General features: G+C 35.7%; 5 protein-coding genes across 18 annotated transcripts in view; 3 read left to right on the top strand and 2 right to left on the bottom strand.

The window, feature by feature from the left end:
- Window positions 1–243: 243 nt before the first annotated feature.
- On the top strand, window positions 244–3,011 carry eIF6 (eukaryotic translation initiation factor 6). Its single transcript, XM_033472853.2, has 6 exons — window positions 244–539; window positions 740–825; window positions 899–1,074; window positions 1,143–1,319; window positions 1,403–1,584; window positions 1,661–3,011. The coding sequence occupies exons 1-6, from the start codon at window positions 433–435 to the stop codon at window positions 1,668–1,670; spliced, it is 738 nt and encodes a 245-aa protein (XP_033328744.1). The 5' UTR covers window positions 244–432; the 3' UTR covers window positions 1,671–3,011.
- Window positions 2,168–6,213, bottom strand: LOC117221694 (uncharacterized). 3 transcript variants are annotated; one of them, XM_033472852.2, is made up of 10 exons: window positions 5,864–6,213; window positions 4,697–5,517; window positions 4,387–4,641; window positions 4,051–4,327; window positions 3,561–3,859; window positions 3,348–3,491; window positions 3,036–3,279; window positions 2,822–2,964; window positions 2,625–2,760; window positions 2,168–2,565 (listed from the first exon to the last, which is right to left on the bottom strand). In XM_033472852.2, exons 2-10 carry the CDS (start codon window positions 5,510–5,512, stop codon window positions 2,393–2,395), a joined length of 2,487 nt encoding a protein of 828 aa, XP_033328743.2. In that variant the 5' UTR covers window positions 5,513–5,517; window positions 5,864–6,213; the 3' UTR covers window positions 2,168–2,392. The 3 variants fall into 3 exon arrangements, with proteins under 3 accessions (XP_033328743.2, XP_033328742.2, XP_076379591.1); XM_033472851.2 differs by lacking the exon at window positions 5,864–6,213 and adding an exon at window positions 5,670–5,785; XM_076523476.1 differs by lacking the exon at window positions 5,864–6,213 and having other exon boundaries at window positions 4,697–5,377; window positions 5,440–5,523.
- amx (TM2 domain-containing protein 3 almondex) lies at window positions 5,768–8,603 on the top strand. Of its 5 annotated transcripts, XM_076523485.1 has the most exons (7): window positions 5,768–5,918; window positions 6,272–6,423; window positions 7,184–7,380; window positions 7,457–7,524; window positions 7,594–7,737; window positions 7,810–8,075; window positions 8,161–8,603. In XM_076523485.1, the coding sequence occupies exons 3-7, from the start codon at window positions 7,290–7,292 to the stop codon at window positions 8,294–8,296; spliced, it is 705 nt and encodes a 234-aa protein (XP_076379600.1). In that variant the 5' UTR covers window positions 5,768–5,918; window positions 6,272–6,423; window positions 7,184–7,289; the 3' UTR covers window positions 8,297–8,603. The 5 variants fall into 5 exon arrangements, with proteins under 5 accessions (XP_076379600.1, XP_076379601.1, XP_076379599.1 ...); XM_076523486.1 differs by lacking the exon at window positions 6,272–6,423 and having other exon boundaries at window positions 5,900–5,918; XM_076523484.1 differs by lacking the exons at window positions 5,768–5,918; window positions 6,272–6,423 and adding an exon at window positions 6,462–7,016.
- Window positions 8,604–9,150: 547 nt separating this feature from the next.
- Window positions 9,151–19,942, top strand: Pex6 (peroxisomal biogenesis factor 6). 3 transcript variants are annotated; one of them, XM_033472856.2, is made up of 7 exons: window positions 9,151–9,993; window positions 16,104–16,633; window positions 16,803–17,261; window positions 17,335–17,775; window positions 17,845–18,474; window positions 18,550–18,849; window positions 18,926–19,942. In XM_033472856.2, the coding sequence occupies exons 3-7, from the start codon at window positions 16,838–16,840 to the stop codon at window positions 19,534–19,536; spliced, it is 2,406 nt and encodes an 801-aa protein (XP_033328747.2). In that variant the 5' UTR covers window positions 9,151–9,993; window positions 16,104–16,633; window positions 16,803–16,837; the 3' UTR covers window positions 19,537–19,942. The 3 variants fall into 3 exon arrangements, with proteins under 3 accessions (XP_033328747.2, XP_076379592.1, XP_076379593.1); XM_076523477.1 differs by having other exon boundaries at window positions 16,104–17,261; XM_076523478.1 differs by lacking the exon at window positions 16,803–17,261 and having other exon boundaries at window positions 9,152–9,993; window positions 16,104–16,360.
- Window positions 19,595–22,410, bottom strand: part of Cbl (E3 ubiquitin-protein ligase CBL) — a 27,956-nt gene continuing 25,140 nt past the window's right edge. For all 6 annotated transcript variants that reach the window (XM_033472857.2, XM_033472858.2, XM_076523479.1 and 3 more), the window contains exon 8: window positions 19,595–22,353. Coding sequence is in view for 1 of the 6 variants with exons in the window: in XM_033472858.2 (XP_033328749.1) it covers window positions 22,331–22,353 (23 nt within the window). In the remaining 5 variants the exon portion in view is untranslated. The remainder of the gene's footprint in view (window positions 22,354–22,410) is intronic.

The raw sequence follows: 22,410 nt of genomic DNA, 5'->3' as shown, positions 1-22,410 counted from the left end.
TATCTATTTAACGATCAAAAGAGTCGTAATAATTAATCATTAAAGCAATTACAATTGTAAAATCAACATCTATTTGAATTACTTCCCGTAATACATCAGTTAATCTCGAGATTAAATAATTCATTGCAATTTATTAACGAATATTTCAACTGGAAATGCAACATTGCGCAACTTTAGTTTAAAAAGATGACACATAGTGCTCTAAGCGGACAACCAACTCAACCACTTCTACCACTGACTTTACTTATATATGTAGTCGGCGCCCGTGACGTGACACGTACGCTTGCGCTACGCCTCGTGTAGCGGGAGAAAGATACCTGAACGGATATAGGTTAGCGTGTGTATTTTATCTGTCGATAAACCTTTGGACGCGTCCTTTTTTAAAATTCCCTTCAAACTCGAGCACGTTCATGTAAATTAAATTGTGCAATCATGGCGGTACGTGTACAATTTGAGAACAACAACGAAGTCGGAGTCTTCTCCAAATTGACAAATGCTTATTGCCTCGTAGCGATTGGTGGTTCCGAGAACTTCTACAGGTAACAATTGATAAGATAACTGCACGTTATTCTCTGTATATTTTATTTTTAACAGTGAAATATTCAAAACTGTTTACGAAACAGTTTCAAAACTGTTACTATAGTTCTCGCGTGTAACTTTTACAACCTCTGGCGTGCTTTGACGCGACGTGCAATGAAAACATTCGCGATTAATAAAATGCCTAACATTGTAATTACAGTGTGTTCGAGGCTGAATTAGCTGAAACGATTCCTGTCGTACACGCGTCGTTAGGAGGATGTCGGATTATAGGAAGATTGTGCGTTGGTAAGTAAAAATTAATTTCTTAAACAATTAACCGTGATAGGTTAGAAATTTAAAATGATTTGAATCGCATTAGGAAACAAGAATGGTCTTCTGGTGCCGAACACAACGACAGATACGGAGCTACAGCATGTACGGAATTCACTGCCAGATAATGTCAAAGTCCAAAGAGTAGAGGAGAGACTCTCTGCTCTCGGCAATGTCATCGCGTGTAACGATCATGTAGCTTTGGTACACCCTGATCTTGACAGAGTAAGTATTCATTGTCGATAAGGATTAGATCGTATTCCTATTATGATGTTCCAAATTTTTGTTTATAGGAAACCGAAGAAATTTTAGCTGATACTTTGAAGGTAGAAGTATTCAGGCAAACTGTAGCAAGTAATGTTCTAGTGGGTTCTTATTCTGTGTTATCGAATCAGGGTGGCTTAGTACATCCAAAAACATCTATACAGGACCAAGATGAGTTATCGTCTTTGTTACAAGTACCGCTTGCCGTAAGATCATTTACTATAGCTATGTTACATAAAATATACGCAGCAGGCAAAATATCTAGTTATTTTTTTACTATACTAAACAGGCAGGAACAGTAAATAGAGGCAGCGACGTAATAGCTGCAGGAATGGTTGTAAACGATTGGGTTTCCTTCTGTGGAATGGATACAACGTCAACAGAACTGTCGGTTATCGAAAGTGTCTTTAAACTCAACGAAGCTGTCCCTTCTGCAATTACATCAACTATGCGAGCATCACTTATAGAAAGGTAAATGTATCAACAAATTTTGAATATGCTAATTTATTGATTGTAATGATAATCGACGTCTTTCTTTTTGTTCCAGTATGTCTTAAGTGAATTTAAACTTTCTGGGAGAACGTGGTCAGTTTGATGAACGGTAGAATGCACTGTGTACATAAATTGAATATTTATGTTATAGTAATTATACGAGAGAATGCTATATTGTAAGCAACATACCTACAGAAAGCACACATTCTTCATAATTCCAACAATAGACTGTTGTGGAATGTTTATACAAAACGTACCATTAAGTCCTACCTGATCACCACCAAAACAATTTTTACTGTTCGATATGATTTCAAAGTAACACGAACGAAAAAACAAACATTCATAATTAACTACAAGAAACAATTACTTACCTTTTACCATTGTTAAAGGTGATTACATGGATTCCGATCGTATGTAGCAACATGTTGCAAGACATTACGTACGATTATCTGAATTTTAAAATATTCTAAGATTTTTAACGTATATGAAAAAAGAATGTACAATTTCTTTTTTATCGAAAGTTTCCTTTTCAAATGCACGAATTTATAAATATAACTGCATATAAAACGGAAATATTTTATTGAAATATATTTCAATTAATAATCTCTTTGAATATAAACATTTTTTGTGTCAAAAAAGTAAATCATTTCAATCCTGACTCTCTAGCTGCCTTACATAATAAATGAACTATTGTAAACAACATTGTGCGGACCAGCCTGCTAATTCAGTTTATTACAAATAAAAAAAGGGAGGGCAGCCTGGATTCTATAAATTTTGATTAACAAGACTAGAGTAATGGTAATTGTTCAGCATGTAACAACTCGGAAGCAGCAGCGGAATCTGCACACATAACTAATGTAATACCCGCTTGATAAGATGCAGGAATACGAATGTGAGTTGTACCAGTATTAGCATTACTAAGCTGAGTCATTGCTTCTCGTACCACATTTACAACTTGCCCTGAAAAATTATAATGTTAACACTCTTCGATAGCAGTTTAATACGAAAATTAAACCTACCGAGAACATTGAGCTTTCGCCAGTTCTGATTCATAGTGGCGAGCGGTGTTAAATCCGTATTAGCGTTCCAATGAGCCAGAACATCTGCTCTCCGTATAAGCAAAATGCTAGGACTCACAAGTTGGTGCCATACGTACTAAAAGAGAATCAAAATGCAATAGAATGTAAGTAACTAGGTTACCATGATTTAAACCAACCTGTTCGGGTAAACATTCTAACGGATTAGTTAAATATATTCCTGCCTGTCCAACACCAAATATCATTTGATGATGCCATGCATCTGGAATATCGCAGCCTTCTCCGCAATGTTGTAAATTCAACGTCGCGATGGGCGCAGCTCCTTTAAGAGAAATTTTACACTTGTAAAATAAAGATCAGTATATTTGATGATTGACTTTGTTAGTTGCATACCTCTCGAAATCCAGTAATGCAACCAGTGAGACAAGGAAACTTTTCTTTCCGGATAGAACGCAAAAAATTTCGTGATAACCGAACCGTTTGTACACGAAGCTATACCCCGTGCCAAGTCTCTGTGAGTCGACCCGGCCACCGAGCGACTGTATAAATATCTAGGTAAAGGTGAGCCTGGTTCTCTTTGTCTAGTGTTCACACCGGTTAGTAACGCTTCCAGCGAAAATGATACATTTAAAGCCAACTGTAAGAACGATTTTCGATTAGATATTTTATCACTAATACACATTGTCTCTCAAACTTTGTACCCACCAAAGCATTAATCAGAGAAGTAGCACCACACGCAGACGTTTCGATTTGGGTAACTTGTTTCACCGTAGCTTCCTTCTCGCTCCATAACATAACTTTTTCCACCGGTAAAAGTCCGTCTAATCGTTCATTAGATAATTCGCTTTCCTGTGAAAGAAATATTTGTACAAAGTGCTACAGATTTTGTTTTAAATCATAATGTTAAGACATATTAACTAGATTCGAGTCGCCACTCTGATTGAATTCAGCCTGTTTGTTGAGCATCAGTTTCTTTGCCATTATACGATGATAGAGGGTTGAACTGAGATTCACTCTCCCAGAGTTTAAATTTTTGAATAATAGCTTCAAATAAGAGCTCTCTGAAATGGAAGCCATAGAAGATTCCGTCCACAGCTCCGATTCAGTGTCTCTGTTATCACCGGGTGAGATAAGATCTCCACTTGTATTGTGATATCCATATGATTCTCGTAACGGGCATCCTGTATTGCGATATAAACCGGCAGTGTCCCATTTTTCTACAAAATTATACATAAATATGCTTTTTGTGCAAAATATGCATTGCTCCAAACAATTAGGAAACTTTTCTTTCTTCGATATTTAAGTTTACATGTCAAATATTGCATTTCGTTAATAGTATTTTTACGTAATCTGTCCCAATTGTTTTTAGCAGTCTACCTTCGCATGTTAGACCAGAAATAATGTATACCGGTTGCGCCACTAGTACTTGGCATCCATGGTGAAGGATAACTTGGTTTCACGCTTGGTTCTGGCGTGGATTGGCTAGTTGATGAACATTGCTGAGGTTCTACATGATTCACGTTTTGCATGCTTTGTTTTAGATGTTGCGATGTAGATGCAATTCCTTGTCGAGATACGACTTTACCGCTACTTAAATCGTTTAATACTGGATCCTGCTCTACGTTGTCTAACGCTATATTCTGTATGTCTTCGTTTATAGAGGCCAAGTCGCTATCTCCTGTATCCTGTGCGAAAGATATTACTATGAGAAACGAATTGCGCTTTCATCAGGATCATTCAATACCTGCTCGCAAGAAGGCCCAGGATCAAAATCCATTTCTAAAAAGTCCATCTCTGGACTGGATCTACCACTATGAGATTGTCCATCCTCTTCGCCTTCTTCCAATTGTCCATGATTCGCCTCTCCTTTTTGAGCTAAGTGAACCGCGTCGTCGTTCCCCTTATACGTGTAAATACAATAATCTTCCCCATCTGACATATCACCCTCATTTCCAGAACTGGAGTCTCTCCTCTCATTTTGCTCTCTTTGTGTGCTTTGCTACAGAAAAGAATTAAATAAGTAATCATACATAGACAAGTAAAATAAAATTTACCTTTTGTAATCCACTCGGCCCTGCTACTTCTCTGTTTCCATTAATATTAGCTCTTAAGAAACAGCATGTTCCTTGACTTGTAGAACCAACACTACCTCCTATATTATTTAATACACATTTAGAAACGTAGGACCTAGATGGCCAGGCGCTGTCCACTTCAGGACTAGAATCTGAACTGCATGATACTTTCGATGGACATTTTTCAATTCCAGATACATAATCTACGTTATTCTTCATGTCAATGTCCTCATTTGGTCTAGGTAGCAATATGTTTGGTGGAATTGTGGATGAAACGGATGCTGTGTTATTTAAATGTGAAATCGGATTTGATGTGGTGCCAGTGTTGTAAGAGACTGGTACAAAAGTGTGATTCGAATGTGAGTTACTTTGATTGGAAGATAAGTTTAAATGCATCTGAGGCTTAGGCAAATTTAAAGCGCTCGTGTTCATTATAGTCTTATGCTTCAATTGACTTGTGACAGTAGAATTTACAGTTTGAGGCTTGATACTATTGGTATTTAAAAATATGGAAGATACACTTGCGTTCACCATGTCCTGATTTGTATCTTGGTCCATAGAATTATTGAAACCAGATGTGGCAGCTTGCACAGATCTTGTACCATTAGCCAATGTGACTGAAGGCTTAGAAGACAGAAGGTTCTTGGCACTGTTCTCACCTAGCTTATTATTTAATTTTAGTTGATCTCCACATAGTCTACTTTCGATCGGTTGATTATTATTACTTTTCTTTAAATGTCCATCCACTTTTGTCTCCGCTTTGTTCTGATTATTGCTTGAACCTTCTTGAGAATTCATATTATCTGAAAAATGAAAGCATCAATTTATCTATATTAAAAACTGAACGAAAAATAATTATCAATGCAACTGACAATTCCTAATAAACGAATTAGCAAGAGACTATAATTAAGGAAACAGAATTCACTAGGTAAAAAAATGTGTTAGTAGGATTTACCTTAAAATTACTTTTCCGACGGTTTAATGATTAGGCGGTATTGAACATTAGTTGACTCTTAGACGAGCTTACGGTATAAATGAATCGAACGTGTCAGTCCTTGATTGTTAGGTTTACTGGGGAAATAAGACGTGTGTTATTTGGTTGTAAAAATGCGGCAGTGTCAAGTGTAAAGAACGAAAGGCCTCACTAACTTCGTCTCCCGTCCTCGTACGAGTTCCGGAAGTCAGCTGATTGTTAGAAACAAGTGTAACTATGCGAAGATTCGTTGCTTTGCGTATTTTTTTCAAATACATACATTCTATTCAGTCATTTCATAGCGATGAGGAACAATGTCGTACATCGCTTTCGTTAGAAACGAGCAGAAGTAACTTCGAAAGAAAATCGTCCTGACTTGTCTCTGCGCATTAGTTAGATGTTCTTAGACTTTCGATATTTACAAACTATTACCGCACAGGTTGCATACGGAATACGTCTATCATTTGCCTGAAAGAAAATGCTACAGTACGATTCCGATCGCATCTGTGTGTTCTATAGTTCTATATGCTAACAACTCATTGCTATCCCCTCTATCATTTTCTATCCTGCTTATTTCGTTAAAGGAGCAAGTGAAAAATAACGGTTCAGTTACACGATGAGAATATGGAAATTTACTTCATTCGGACGCCGCCTTTGGTGGGCACACGTAATAAATTCTTTGACAACTATATTGTCCAATGCGATACAGATTTCCTCTCTAAAACTACAACAAAGTGTAAGCTCATTAAAATATGGTGCTAATATTTGGTATTCAAAGCTAGAATCCTAGACAACTGAGAAATATTTATAATTATCACATCTAATATAAATGATTGAAAAATTGTTTTCCACGTATAAATAGTAGATAATGAAAAATATATGTTATTAACATCAATTAACTTTATTAACTGTTACATAGAAATACATAAACGTACCCTTAGTTCTCAACGTCGTGTGATATTACCTTTGGTTGCTTTGCGCTTAGAAGCCTACTATGTACAGAATATATATACACAATATACACACCGCGATAAGAACTCGTTGGCTGGCCTAGGGTGAAAGCTAATAACTGAGAATGTCAATTTTAAGTTAGACAGTTGTAATCTACAATACAAATAAAGAAAATATATAAATATTCAATAAAACATTCTATAGGAATAACGATAGATATATGAACGATTTACGTACATACTTTTAAAAATTTGCGGTAGAAGTTATTCAAACACTGAATCGGTCCAGAAGATGTTCTGTTAGTAATACAATACGAATCCTACCGCTGAAGATGAACGTATTATCTATAAAACATAGATAACGTTAAACGATTTAAAGGTTTGAGATTGTTAGTCCCTAGAATAACACGTTTTGTTGTTTTAGTTTAGTTCAAATTTAATGATTTTTTTGCCTCTGATTCTTTGTGAAATTATATTATAATTGCATTTGAAAGTGTATTAACCTATTAATATCTGCACTTATATATGTACACATTTTCGTAGCAGTTTAAGACCAGTATTTTTACAAACTTTAAATTGATCAAATTGGAGAAGAGGAACTGTTTTCTTGCACATGAACGAACTAAATCTCATCAATTAACAATCGTTCATAATGGGCATTGTACACATTAACATGAGAAATGTGATCTTCGTTCTTTTGGCGATTCTACTGACTACTGTGAAACATGTTTCCATGGGTTATGGTAAATTCAATAGTCTTTAATGTTTTCCTAATTTCCTGACTTCTTGTATTTTCTCGTAATATTTTTTTCCTTGCAGAGAGCATGGTTAACAACATGATGAAGGAAGCAAATGTAAATTCTACACCAGCGTACAGCAGTAAAAAGGTGATACAAAAGGTTATTTCACTGCTAGGAGTTTATTAAACATTTATTTAACAATTATGTTGTTTACAGGAGGAGATATCCAAACTGTGTCCAAGTGGTAGCCTGTGTTCAGAACTGAGTGGAGACTGTCTAAATTGTAATTTAAATCCAAACTGTGTGTATGGATCAATGTATACCGCAGAATGTACAGTCTTAGAACAGATTGATTGTGTCGTAAGCAAAATAATTATAATAATATAATATTTTTTATTTTTTCAGTAATAATTGACTTGATTACACTTTCAGGGTGATCAAACATTTCAAAAGAAGTACGTATGTCGATACTGTTATCAGACAGAACATTGGGAGCACCATTGTCAGCAGAAGAACTCTTGTAGTTCTGTAGCATCTCCTCGACAATACTATAGAACAAATTGTACAGTTAATAGCAACATTCTTTGTCTAGGAAGACGCAAATTTATGAAAAATTTATTGTGTAACTGGACTGTAGGGTATCGATGGTCTACTGCTTTAATTCTTAGCGTTACTTTAGGAGGTTTTGGAGCTGATCGGTATACTATAATTTCAAGATTTTTCAGTATCACCGCAAGGCAATTTCAAGTACTTCACTACTATTTTAATTAATATGCATTGCAGGTTCTATTTGGGTCACTGGCACCATGGAATTGGGAAACTGTTGAGTTTTGGAGGACTTGGTGTATGGACACTGATTGATGTTATTCTCATTTCCATAAGATATTTGGGTCCAGCAGATGGTTCATTATACATTTAACTCTAGTATTTAGTATAATATAAACTATATTCTTTACAAAAAAAGAATGAGAGTTTAATCGTTGATAGCACTGGTTAATCTTGTCCCAATTTAATGTGTAAAAATGAACGTTTCAGTCATTATGTCTAAAAGAACTGAATTGTAATGTGATATGTATATATAGATATATATGTTAAGTAATTCTCTTTCATAAATTAACATTTTTATTAATTCTAAACTGTTACCTGATATGTACAATTTCTTACGTGTATAAGTACAGAGTTGCTAAAATATCTCTGACTTATATAATAAAATATTCTTAAATACATATTTGTCTATTCGTAATTATGGCAACATTCCTATCTTTTCTCTGAAGAAGGTGCCACGAAATTACAGGTACAGTATTCTCTCCTAAAAGATGCGGGATCAGAATTGTAACCGACAGATTTGAGAATAGTTCGCTTTTACAGTTCTAGACACCTCGTGAGAGAGAGCGGGGACATAGAACGAAACTACCTGGAAAAGCAGCGGCCAGCATGCCGGTGTACATTACTATGAATACATTGTAATACTAGAATAAAAACGATGACTTAACTTTTTTATTTCTAATTTTTTATACATGACAATTTTTTTAATGTACTCTGATCAGATTTTTCCAATTAAAATAAGACCAAACACGACATGCTTTAGACCATATTTATTCATTATACGTAACTTATTTTATTTGTGAAAAAAGCATTAGAAAAACCGATTCTTAACATATGAAATATTAAAAACATAAAAAAAGATATGTATGTCGTTCGAAAGAAAATATTAGTGAATTTATGCTCTTCGGGCCCACGTTCGTCTGACATTCAGAGATGTAATGCCTCAATTCGATGCCATTTGGAGGACATGATGTTTGATGGAGAGTGTAAAGGAACAGTTTACTGTACTTGTTCTATCAACTCTGTAATTTTAAGAGATATTGGAGTAAGGATGATCGAACGTCGAGGAAGAACGACATTGTTCAGACGCGAGGTCCTCGAAACTCAGCGTCGATAGAGCGACGGATGGGTTGCAGATGTGACAATGAAGGACAAGGGCTGGAACCGAAGCCACGTTTTCCTGTGAGGACAAGAGTCGATCCGTCACTATTGTCCCAATAATCGTTGTTACGCCGTAACAACGGCAATATTCATAAGACAATGAAACAATTACCACAGTAAAGATCATTTGCCTTGATGGCTCTATTCAGTAAAATTCCATAAAAACATGAGACAATAGCCTATAGAAAACAGGTAAAAAGTCAGGTAAAGAGTCGCACTTGGTCATCCGCGGTCCGCCGACGCGACGCTCGCCCGAGCCCCGGGAAAACCTAGACTCGGTTATTTTTTCATAGCAAAAAATACTAATCGTTGATTGGTGCGTACTTTGGCTACCAAATTAGTATAAAAGGCGACTTAAAAAAAAAAAAGATTGTACGGACACTACAATTTCATTCATTCACTACTAATCGATACCACAGTCTTGACCGTGCGCTCATTACGAGCGGTCGTGCAGGTAGCAGCTGCATAGCTGAAATTGCAAGTATATCTGAATTTCGGAGCTTCAAAAACAACTAAGTGAAGTTAGTCGGTCTACGATTTATGGTGCACCCAAGCGCCCAATCCATCACAGAAAAAAAGCAACACAGCTGGAATTACGAATTCTCTAATATCGGAAAATCGGACAATAAGGTAACCAAACAATTTCAACAAACTCAACACAAAATAGGGAATAAAACAAATAACTTAAAGTCATGGGTCAATAAACACATAGCTAGAAGAGATGAGGAATTCAAGCCATATTCAATCAAAACAACAACCAGACTCTCATTTTCACTAACAAACTGGAGGGACACAGTAATTCTCAATCAAACAAATTCAGAAAACATAATAAAAATGTTGGTAGTGGCAAACATCTTGATAACAAATGAGGAATCCATAATCCCTTAGAGAAAATTCTAAAAATCAAATACACAATCTACCATAACACCACCAATGAACAAACCACCCCCTATCTACGTTCACAACCAAAACATCAACATCCCCAAATTCGTAGGAAAAATCAAACAAATCTATTCCACATACATTTTTGCCAAAGTGGCAAACAACAAACATAAAATCCAGTCCAACCAAGAGGACAACTTCTTGAAATTCACGGAAGATTACAGGAAGGAAAATATACAGTTCCACTCCTACTTTCTTCAAAATGAGAAAGCTACGACATTAATCCTGAAAGGACTCCCAAGCACGCAGCACAAGCAACTGTAATGGGAATCACCAGACAAGGTGTAAACAAGATAAATTTCCTCCCGGGAACCACATTAGCCTAAATAAACTCTATTAAACATATCTTCAATATTAAAATTTACTGGGAAAAATATGACTCCAAAAACTAATAACCCAGTGCTACAGATGTCAGGCACATGGACACTCCTCGACAAATTGTAACAAAAGCTTCAGATGCCTTAAATGTGGACAAAGTCATAATACGAAGACCTGCAAAAAAGCTGTAGACACTCAAGCCACCTGTGCCAATTGTCAGGGAGACCACCCAGCAAACTACAGCCAATGCCCAATCCTCCTAGCATTTCTAACACAAAAGCACATTACCCACAAATACGTACTCAAACCCTACTACAACAAAATCTCACACGAACTACCCTAAAATAAACCCAAAAAACCGTGAAAAACCAACCATACTATAGACAATACAACAACCAAACCAAATTTCAATTCAAATTAGCCATAATCCAAACATGACTTACGTACAAATCACCACAAAATGAAATTAGATTAAACACACAGATAATGTACTGTCGGGCCTCAAAAACCTAACCTCATCGGGAGAACTCGACATCATTTTAAACATAATTAACCTCATACAAATTCACTACATGCCTTGCACAAACAACCTAGACAAAGTCAAAGCCATTATATGTATACACATATCCAATTCTATTAATTTACTTTTTAGATTTGTACTATATATAGACTATCACTTCATAAACATTCCACTTGTTACAGAAACATGGCTCAAACAAACTGACTATCTTTACATTAAAAACTACAATTCCATTAGACATAAGAGGAACTCCAAAGGAGGAGGGATAACCATATTAATATGTAAAACAATACAATACGAAAACGTCGCACAACCAAACCTACTACCAAAGAAAAACCTACAACTACCCTATTCAAATTAAAATAAAAACAAAACCTGACATAATAATGGGTACAGTAATGGGACCTACTCTGCACACTTCCAGGCCGCAGTTTGATCCGTTAGCGAAGCTTGATATAGAAATTTTCTTTGCTCTTATTGGCTGACGATTCGTTGCTGAGGCAGGGTCCGTTGCGGATTGGATGCACCGTAAAATGGTGGGGATGTACGCCCCAGCTTAAAGAGTAAGAAAACCGTGCAGGAGTAGGTCCCATTTCTGTAGTTTATACTCACCCCTTCAAAACGCTCTACAAACCCAAGACCTAAATTCCCTACTAAAAAGAAATGAAACATATCTACTGGTTGGAGATCTAAATGCCAAGCACAGCCTCTGGAACAATGTAACCTATAATAGAAACGGAAACAAATGTATCGAAAACTTAAACACATACATAATTCACTCATTCACTTACACATACAGCAACCAAATGCCAGATCGTCAACAATAGACTTCTTCCCATGTACAACCCACTACTATACAGTAAACGAATTTCCATTTAATCATCTCCCAACTATTCTTGAAATAAATCTAAACATAAAAAAAGTCAACAGACAAACTAAACCCGCTACAAACTGGTAAAACTACAGACAACTATGTAACACATACACAATAAACCCTACCACTGGAACCACACAGGAAATAGGTACTCAAATTCAAAACTTAATGGAGAAGATAAACTCCTCCTACAAAAAAGCAACAAAGTGAAACTCAAACTCTCATCTAAAAAAGAAACAAAGCCAGACGCAAATACCAAAAGACCTTAAACCTCTACTATAAACTACCATGAAACATGATAACAGGAAAAATCAAAGAAGAAATAAAAAGAATATAAAATGAAATATGGACAAAGAAACTAAAAACCTTAAACACCAAAGATAACTTACTATGGAAAATATATAAACCAAAAAATCAAAAATGCCATCACCAATTGATCAAAGACTAATTGATGAACACAGACAAAATCTGTAATAGACGAACAAAAAGCGGAATTACTAGCAAACTACTTTAAATCAATACATGGCCAAGCACATAATCAAAAATCCACAATGCAACAAATGATAGAACTAGATACCCAAGAAAACTCAATTACAACTAATGAAAAACTAATATTGATCATCGAATCAAATCAAAAAGATAATTATCAAACTCAGTAATAAAACACTGGGACAGGACCAAATCACAGTCCACAAATTAAAAAATCTACCAAAAACTCTCCCAACCAGCTATAAACTCATTAGCTTCCTAAGCATTCTAGGCAAAATACTCGAAATATTAATATACAAATCCCTAATAGACTATCTAAATCAAAATAATATACGAATCAATGAGCAATTCGGCTTTAGAGTTAGCACTCAACAATCCACCAACTGTTTAGAATAAGAGAATATATAATCATGGAATATAATAAAAACAGGTACACAGAAATGCTATTATTAGATCTTCAAAAAGCGTTTGACTCAGTATGGCATTAAGCATATATAAACTCAAACAATCGAGACTCTAACAAACATAATCAAAATTATCCAGAATCATTTCAAAGACAGGTACATATCAGTTTTCATAAATGGCACGTACTCCACTCCCAACAAATACAAGCAAATGTACCACAAAGATCAATTCTAGCACAGATGACAGCAATCCTAGCCTCATCCTGGTAATCTAAACGAGCAACCATATACATGCGAGCCCATCTCCAAGACATCGTTAAATATTTCCAAGATTGGAAATTAAACCTAAATGAAGACAAAACTCAAGCCATAATCTTTCACAGAAAATGCATCACAAAACCAAAAAAAAATCAGAATCAACAACTACGATATCCCATGGTCAAATATAGTAAAATACTTAGGTATAATTCTAGACGCTAAACTCAACTGGGCCGAAACCATACAAGACAGAATAAAAAAAACCGTGCCAGTTATTAGACTCGTATACCCACTAATCAGTCGCATAAGTCCCATAACAACAAAAATTAAGAGAACACTATACCTCGTATGTGTCAAAACAATCCTCACCTCGGAGTCACAGCCTCCAAAACCCAAAAAATGCAAGTAGTACAAAACAAATTCCACAGAATCATACTAAATAAATACAGACAAAGAAATTTAAAAGACCTTCACAAACGGATAAATGTCCTTTCAGTGGAACAATACATTCTAAATTCCCTAAAAACCCTAAAAACCACCTACAATTACAATCACATCCAAACCCATTAATTGCCAACATAGAGAAATATGACCCAAACAACATCTCAATGAAAACAAAAATAAAAACTACCAGACAAATCCTACTGTCACAAACCTAAAACACACACTATACTAATTCACCTAATCAATCTCTTCCCCTACAAATGTATAGGTTTTTGAAAGTTTTATTCTATTAGTCATACATGTAATGAACTAATTATAAAATTATGTTCACAGAAGCCAAATATTAACTAACCATTCAAGATAAATACAGGTAGAAGGTTATCACTAACCCAGGTACTGTATCAAACACAAAGAGAAACGGGAAAAAAAAATGTACGGACTTGACTATCAACGGTCGTTGAGATTGGTCTCCTTGCTCGCACCGAAAGTGACCATTTTGTGTTATTGTAGTTTATTACCAGTATTATTAATTTTTAGTGTCAAGTGTTATTATTAGTGATATTAATAATTAGTGATATATAAATTGTGGCAATTAATATCGTTATTAGTAATCGTTCTTTTTAATCGTTTTACACTCTAAATTACATACACATATCTTTACTATTAATATTATGGCACCAAGAAAAAAATATACGACATTAAACATGCAGCAACGCTTGGATGTCTTGAAGGATCTTCGAGAAACAGGATTGTCAACTAAACAAATTGGAAAGAAATATGGCGTTGGCATCAAAACAATCCATCGCATTCTAAGAGATGCTACAAAAATTGATGCGTTTGCAGATAAAAGTAAATGCGAACTTAAACGACGAAGAATAGTAAAGCCACAGTATGACGAAATAGATAAAGAATTATTGTCATGGTTCATACAAAGAAGAACACTTGGTGATCGTATAACCGATGCTCTTATATTAGAAAAGGCGACGGAATTAAAAGAAAATTTGCCGTCATGTTCGCGATTTAAAGTGAGTAGTGGCTGGTTATCAAAATTTAAAAAACGTCATGGCATACGCTTAGTAAAAATGTACGGGGAGAAAGCAAGTACTGATCAGGATGGGGCAGATGCTTTTATATATAATTTTAAAAAAATAATAGAGGAAGGAAATGCAAGTATGGAAAATATGTACAATGTGGACGAAAATGGACTTGTATGGAAGACTCTTCCAACGAAAACACTGGTTGGAGAAGAAGAAAAAAATCTTAGCGGACATAAAGCTAACATCACAGGAGAACAATGCCCCCCTGCACATGTTGCACAATTTTTATTAAATTGTGAGGAGGGAGGAAGAAGGAACGAAAACGAAGAAATGGAAGAACTTAAAGAAGAACCGCAAGATGAACCACAAGAAATGACTTTTGATAATAATGAAATTGTAAACAACGAATTACGTGTTCTCATCGAGGGAATAACATCTCATACTGCAACTGCACCGCCTTACGTAAAATGTCTCGCGCAGGGATTAAAATTATACTTCTTGAGCAAGGAATATGAGATAAGTACGTATTCATGCAATAATAAAAATTTGCAGTCAATTTAAATATGAATTGTTTTTCAAATTAATTTTTTTGTACATTATTTGTTACTAGGAAACAGAGGAAAACCATCGCCGTAAGCCACGATACTAAACAATTCCAATGATGATGCGCAACAAAACAATTGAATGTAGAATATAATTTTGCACTTATCTAATTATGCATAATATCAGTACAGCTTTTTAATGTACAGTTTTTATTAATACATGTATGACATTGTATTTTACTTATATAATCGCAGCGATTATAAAATAAAATGAATTATACATTAAGTATTAGGTAAATAAATGTAATCGAAATTATATCGTGTGTTTGATTTTACTGTAATCAGAAATATCTGTCCAAACTATATCATGTTTGGTCTCATTTTAATCAGAAATCTATGAGCAAAATGTTAAAAAAAAATCAGCATTAGAATGTTAAAATTAAAAAAGTTATATCATTATATTACGAGTTGTCTTCTGGGAATTCGAGTCAAAGGAGCCGCGGCGCGTGCCGCAGCACACGTGTTCACCGATTCCGTCGACCTTAGCATCGGCGTAGCGAGAAAATCGATAAATTACAGGGCCGTAGCAATAGCACCGCGTCATTATGGCATAGCACAAGATTTCGTCATTTAAAGAGAGAATATTGTATTCTATAAAATATAAGTTAATATAAATTTCGATCAATAATATAAAATCTCCGAAACGGCCAATTGCGGCCAATATACATATACTAAAAGTGTTTACATCAGTTTACTTATTCGAAATTCATAAATAAAAATACAGCGCCAATTAGTAGGTGGCAAAACGCTCAAACTATTAGCCAAATTACTGACAGTTAAATTTGGCTAATAGTTTGGGCGTTTTGCCACCAGAGCTCTCAGATACTTAACCGCTTCATGACTTTCTTCAAGGAACGTACGAGTGGCAGAATTACTCATCACAAATAGGATTGGATGATACCAATGGATTCCATTGGCAATTCATTGGAATCGTCCAATTCCATTTTTGAGGTCTCCTCACCGCCGCTTGGAGCAGATCCCGAACAAAATCTCTGACACCATTGGACATACTAGGCACCAATGAACAACACTGCTGGCTTTGAATGGAAATTCTAAGAATGGTCAGATACTTGAGAGCTCTGCCTGGAAATAAGCTTTACTTTTTCTCCGTAAGAGACATTACAATCGCCTACACATGCACAATACAGGGCCGCTAACCTAATTGTAGAATAATAAACACGATGTATTAAAAATGTTATACATAACTTTATTTATTTCCTTTTTGTGTACAATGTCAATACAACAATGTTTCTAAAATAATTTCACACTGCTTGAAGAAAAATATCACTATACATTATATAGGTCTGATTATCAAGGATTAAAAAACTTTCTTATTTCTTCTTGAATATTCTTTATATACTTGGATAAATGATTTAAGATCGGTATGCATAATGATATCTACTTTAAATAAATTTTAAAACACATTAACTACATATTAATTGTCAATACATCGTTTAAATTTCATGATTTTAATTTATGTATGGAACAGAAGACTTCAACTCGTCGAAATTTTCAAGATACATTATTATTAATTAAATATTTACTTTTCAGTATATAAATCTTTTTAACGAAAATATTTATGCAACATGAGCACTCTGTATTCTTATATCAATTTTTTACGAGAATTAACAAGAATGATGAAACACAATTACAAGTACATACTTTTTTATACATTTATACATTATGTATTTCATAAATTCAAAGTATTAATGAACACAAGAGTTGAGTGGAAAGTTTTGCCAGACTATGAATTTCAGAATGTAGCCAAACAATCTTACAATGAAGCAGAGTACTACATAGATTGCAAGTCTTGTTTACTGGCAAATATAAAGTTTTTAAAAATATGTACTCCCACTTGGTTTTATGTGTGCTCTAAGGTATCTTATAAAAAGTACAAATTATTAGTTATACCACTAAATGATTTAAGTACAAATGAAATATTTGTAAGCGAACTTGTTAGACATAATATAGAAAATGCACTTCGATGCACAATTGATAATTGTTTTTTGTGTAAGTACAAAATAAACATTTTAAAGAAATATCTGATTACCTTTAAATAATAATTACCTTTATTTCATTTCAGTGCCAATAAAGGATGATAGTGTTAGTTTTGCTGCAGAGGCAAAAATTTCTATGATATCAAATTCATATGAATGCACAAATGATTTAATTATTGCTGTACTTGAAGATTATTTTTCTGAACCTCGATTTTTAAGAAAAAATGATTTATTTGCTATTAACGCAAAAAATCAGTTTTATTCACACAGTAATCCCTCATTGGCTGTGATATATTTCAAAGTTAATTTCGTTAAGATCAAAGAGAATGTAAATTCTACAGTAAAGAATGGTTGTTACATTTTGAGAGAAGAAACAACACTTATTCAAGAATCAAATATACATAGTTATCTACCTCAAAGATATTTCTATCTTGATGCCAAAGAGAAATTGTTGGAACCATATCCACCAAATTTTACAAAACTTCTAACACATTTAGAACATTGTATTTTGCCATTTATTAAACATGGTAAGATTCCGCATTTTAATCTTATAATTGTCTCAGTTCTGACTATATAATAAGTTACAATTTTTGTAGATATTCAATTACCCATAAAGCCAATATTTTTGATTAAGGGTTCATTAGGCTCTAATAAATACAAATTGATACAAACTGTGGCAGAAAGGATTGGATTAAATTTTCTCTACGCGGATCTAGCAGAAGTTCAGGCTTTGACATCGGCGCAAACAGAAGCCAAATTACGCATCGTATTGCACAATGCTGAACAATCCATACCGTGTGTACTTTGTCTAAGTAACATAGAATTATTTGGAAAAAATTCTGAAGGACAGAAAGATGAAAGAATTATATCTACTTTTGCAACAGAAGTAAATGCGCTGTACAATAAACATTTAAAATATCCAATTATCATAATAGCTACAACAAATGAAACCGACATATCAGCAGAGTTAAACAGAATGTTCATCGAAACAATTCAAATCGAGCATCTAAATCAGGATGAGAGAACAGATCTGATTTCATGGTTGCTTGCCAAACGGAACTTAAATTACCAATCGAACCTGTTGAAAGTTGCAGGAATGTGTTCAGACTACAGATTTGCAGACTTGAATGCACTAATACTACATGCAGTCAAATTTCATTACAAGTACAGGAATACTGATTTCAATTCGCTGACACTGACTCAAGAAGACTTCGATAAAGCTTATGGTAAAATTATAAGAAGATAAAAGTGTGTAATTATATTATTCACTATTTTTAATTTTCTCATTATTTATTTAATAGAGTATATGCAATCAATATACACTGACTGCAAGGGTGTACCTCGTGTCCCAAAAGTGCACTGGGAAGATATCGGCGGTTTAGGGGACCTCAAGCACGAAATTATGCGCCGTATTCAACTACCCCTCTTAAATGCTCTCGGTTTTGGTCAATCTGGGTTACTTTTATACGGACCACCTGGAACTGGAAAGACTCTTCTCGCTAAAGCCGTTGCAACCGAGTATCAGCTCCACTTTCTATCTGTTAAAGGTCCTGAAGTATTGAACATGTATGTCGGTCAAAGCGAGAAGAATATTAGGCAGGGTAATATCATTTTACGTGTGCTAAGATTGGGTTTCTTCTTGGATCCTATGATCTACATTGTATTTCTTTCTTATAGTGTTCGAACGAGCAAAATCAGCGGCCCCATGCATAATATTCTTCGATGAGCTGGATTCGTTGGCACCAAATCGTGGCCGCAGTGGCGACAGTGGAGGAGTAATGGATCGTGTCGTATCTCAACTACTTGCTGAAATGGATGGCCTTGATGGTTCCAACAGCATCTTTATCATAGGGGCCACGAATAGGCCAGATCTCATAGACCCCGCTCTCCTTAGACCCGGTCGATTCGACAAGTTGTTATACGTTGGCATTCATTCCGATCGCGACGCCCAACTCAAAGTGTTAGAAGCATTGACTCGTAAATTTAAATTGCGCGAAAACGGCGAAGAATTAGCACAGCTGATAGACCATATGCCTGCTCATACTACTGGGGCTGATTTGTATTCAGTCTGTTCCAATGCGTGGTTGAACGCTGCCCGTAAAGTATTGAGCAAAGATGATCCAAACAATTCGATGGAACAATCTGTTTCAAATAAGATTGGCTTAAATGAACCTATCACCGTGGAGCTGGCAGACTTTTTAGAAGCTGTTCACGAATTGGTCCCATCTGTTAGTGAGGAGGAGGCGGAAAGATATAGAAGAATGCAAACAGAATTGTCGTCGTCATAGTAATTGAAAACATTGTATCAGAAACGTCCGCTTTACGAGGGTTGAACATCTTTCAATATTATAAACGACAGTCGATCTTTTTATTTCGGGAAATATGTAAAACAATTTTTTACAACGAACAGTTAAATCAAGAAAGGTATTAATCTACGCTCTATCCCTAGATATTGCACCAGAACGGTTACTCTTAGACGCTAGTGCGTGACAAAGAACAGCAGCAGTGCCGAATACCTAATTCCGAGGGCACGATCCTTGAACGGTTCCATTTTCCTACCTTATTAAAAATTCTGTTACAATATACACTGATCCGAAATATACAATGTAGAAAAATAGGATAGCTAAATCCACTGTGTACCTATACCGGGCATGAAATTCAGTAACAAACGAATAAAGGGTTTTTTTTACTGGACGCTGTTGGATTAATTGTTCTCATGCAAATTCATAGTAGTTGAAATAAAGAAATATGTTTACTCTCTCTCTCTCTCGCGCGCTCTCTCTCACTCCGAACATGGTCATTTTTCTAAATTTAACCCTTAGAATTGGTGCTCGGATCCATTTAGACCCATCTAATACGTACGTTATTTACATCTTCCCAAATCTTGTGTCATTCTGTGAATCTTTAGAATTGATTTTCACGATCAGTGTACACTGGAGAAATTACGGTGAAGATGCGATTAAAAGAATTGATAAGCAAGGGCCTGTGGGGACCCAAGCACCGGCAACCATGAGATGGACAGAAACATCCGTTTTCTGAGGGTTAAACGACTAAATCGTGTTTCATTGGATTTCTGCGATTCGTATGTGAAACAAGGCCATTCGAAGTGGTATATCTCACGAACGTACCGCTGTAACACGTGCCCTGATTTTTTGTGCCAGGGATTCTCAACCGTATCACTAACGGGATCGTAGAAAGATAAAAGATAAATATATGTATATATATCCACAGGATTATGGTCGGGCGTTTGTCACGCGAAAGGGTCGAGAACCCCCGCTCTAAAACGATTCAATCACGTATCAGAAATATACCCACAGGCTCTCACGAATTATTCACGTCCCATAGGCGGCGGTCAATAACGTACCTTTGGTATGATGGCGAGATAAAATCGGTTCCGACTTACAATTGCTTCGATGTACGATCTGTGTATGACTTTCCTCAGTTATGTTTCGTTAGCTAACTTATCGTTACACGAAAAAAAAGAAAGGAACGTCTCGTACACGTATATCAGAATGTCGCGACCGATAACAATACAACACATGTATCGACACGACGAAAGCCACGGAATTGCGTGGGCGATGTCGTTGCAAATGTACATTAAAATGCGCCTCGTGAGAGAGAAAACTTTAAGAATTACGAGTATTTTTTATTCTTGAATCATTCTAGAAATCATGTCCGCTTGATAGTTCCGTAAAGTAAAACCATCTTCCGTTGTCCGATTCTTAATCTGTTAACCAGCTGATTTTCCGGTTAACCTAAATTTTATAACAGACCGCATGTACGTAGTTTATACCGATACTTGATCGAATAAAATCTAGCAGTCGTCGATTAAATAAATAAGCCACTGAAAGATTTTTCGGTAAACAGATTAACACGGAGTCACCTACGAGTATGTTCGCGACTCTGACAGTTCGTTTCGTTCGTCCTGGTTTCAATCGAACTACAGAAAACGAGATTACTTTAAATACCCTTAATATTTTTTTTGTTGTTTTTAAATTTTTTCTTCTAAAATGTGAAGATATACTAATTGTTGGGTCTCGTTTCTCTTGTATCGATAGGTTTATTTAGTGCGGTCGAGGATAGCGGCGTACGTAAGTACACACGTACGCTAACATAAGTATCACATTCGATAAATACGCTAATCGCTGCGCGCGATGCAACAGAAGAAATTGACAAAAAATCCCGTGCGAATTCAGTTCTACGAAGCACGTACACTTCAAATGATATTTCGCTTTCGAACAAAAAGTAACAGGTATTCCTCTTCTTAATTGATAAACTCGGTGAGAAACAAGAATATCGGCGAAAGAGAACTATAATCAACCTACGTAGATATTTTGGCCATTGTACGCTTATGTGGATGCATGCGACTCACTGTTTCACTGGAGGCAACGACAAACAGCGAGGTCTTGGGCCCCAAGGACCTTAGTTCTGATTCAGACTAGAAGAAAGGATCTTGTGTTCGCGGACCCGCCAGGTTTGCCAATTGACTATGCGTCGCTACCTCCAAGCACAACTTGTTTTAAATACCGCTTTAAGTATACGAATGAAATACGTAATTAGTCTATATGCGAAAGATTGAAAGCTACGAGGGAACATGGTCGAGTGAAATCGCTCGGTCGACCGCGGTTAAAACGAAATACTTTGTACTCGGCGGGCGTGAACTTTTTTCGCGAAGTTCAACGTATCATCACTCGTACTTACAATTAGTGTCTCATCGCGGTTTCTTTTTAAGCAGTCTTCTTTCTGTTTGTTTGTTTCTTCCTTTCTTGCGTATGTTCGAGGAAGAAAGATACACTAGTACTTCTGAGCATCTTTCCCACAAAAAGTGTTTGGTAATGAGACTTAAAAGAACCACTGTTTTAATCGCGTGCAAAAATAATTCACGCAGTTGATTTTCTCCAGACAAACTGTCGAGGACGTGCGTCGCCCGGCTAACTTGATAGGGAAACTTTTTGCGTATCTTTGCTTCCGGGATGCGTATTGCTCTCACAGAACAAGAATTCCTAAGCTGGTGGAAATTGCTTTCCTTCCACGCTTCAGAGTTTATAAATTCTATATGCTTCTGTGCACACGGAAGGCCAGTTATGACCCCTCTGTGTTCGACCCTGAAACAAAAAGAAGATCAACTGATTGAGATAGTACTTACGCATCTCCTTGGAGGG

The sequence above is a fragment of the Megalopta genalis genome, chromosome 7, assembly GCF_051020955.1.
Source record: "Megalopta genalis isolate 19385.01 chromosome 7, iyMegGena1_principal, whole genome shotgun sequence".
In the NCBI taxonomy this organism is placed as follows: domain Eukaryota; kingdom Metazoa; phylum Arthropoda; class Insecta; order Hymenoptera; family Halictidae; genus Megalopta; species Megalopta genalis.
Note: the sequence above shows the minus strand (reverse complement) of the source record. Positions and strands in the feature narration are given on the sequence as shown.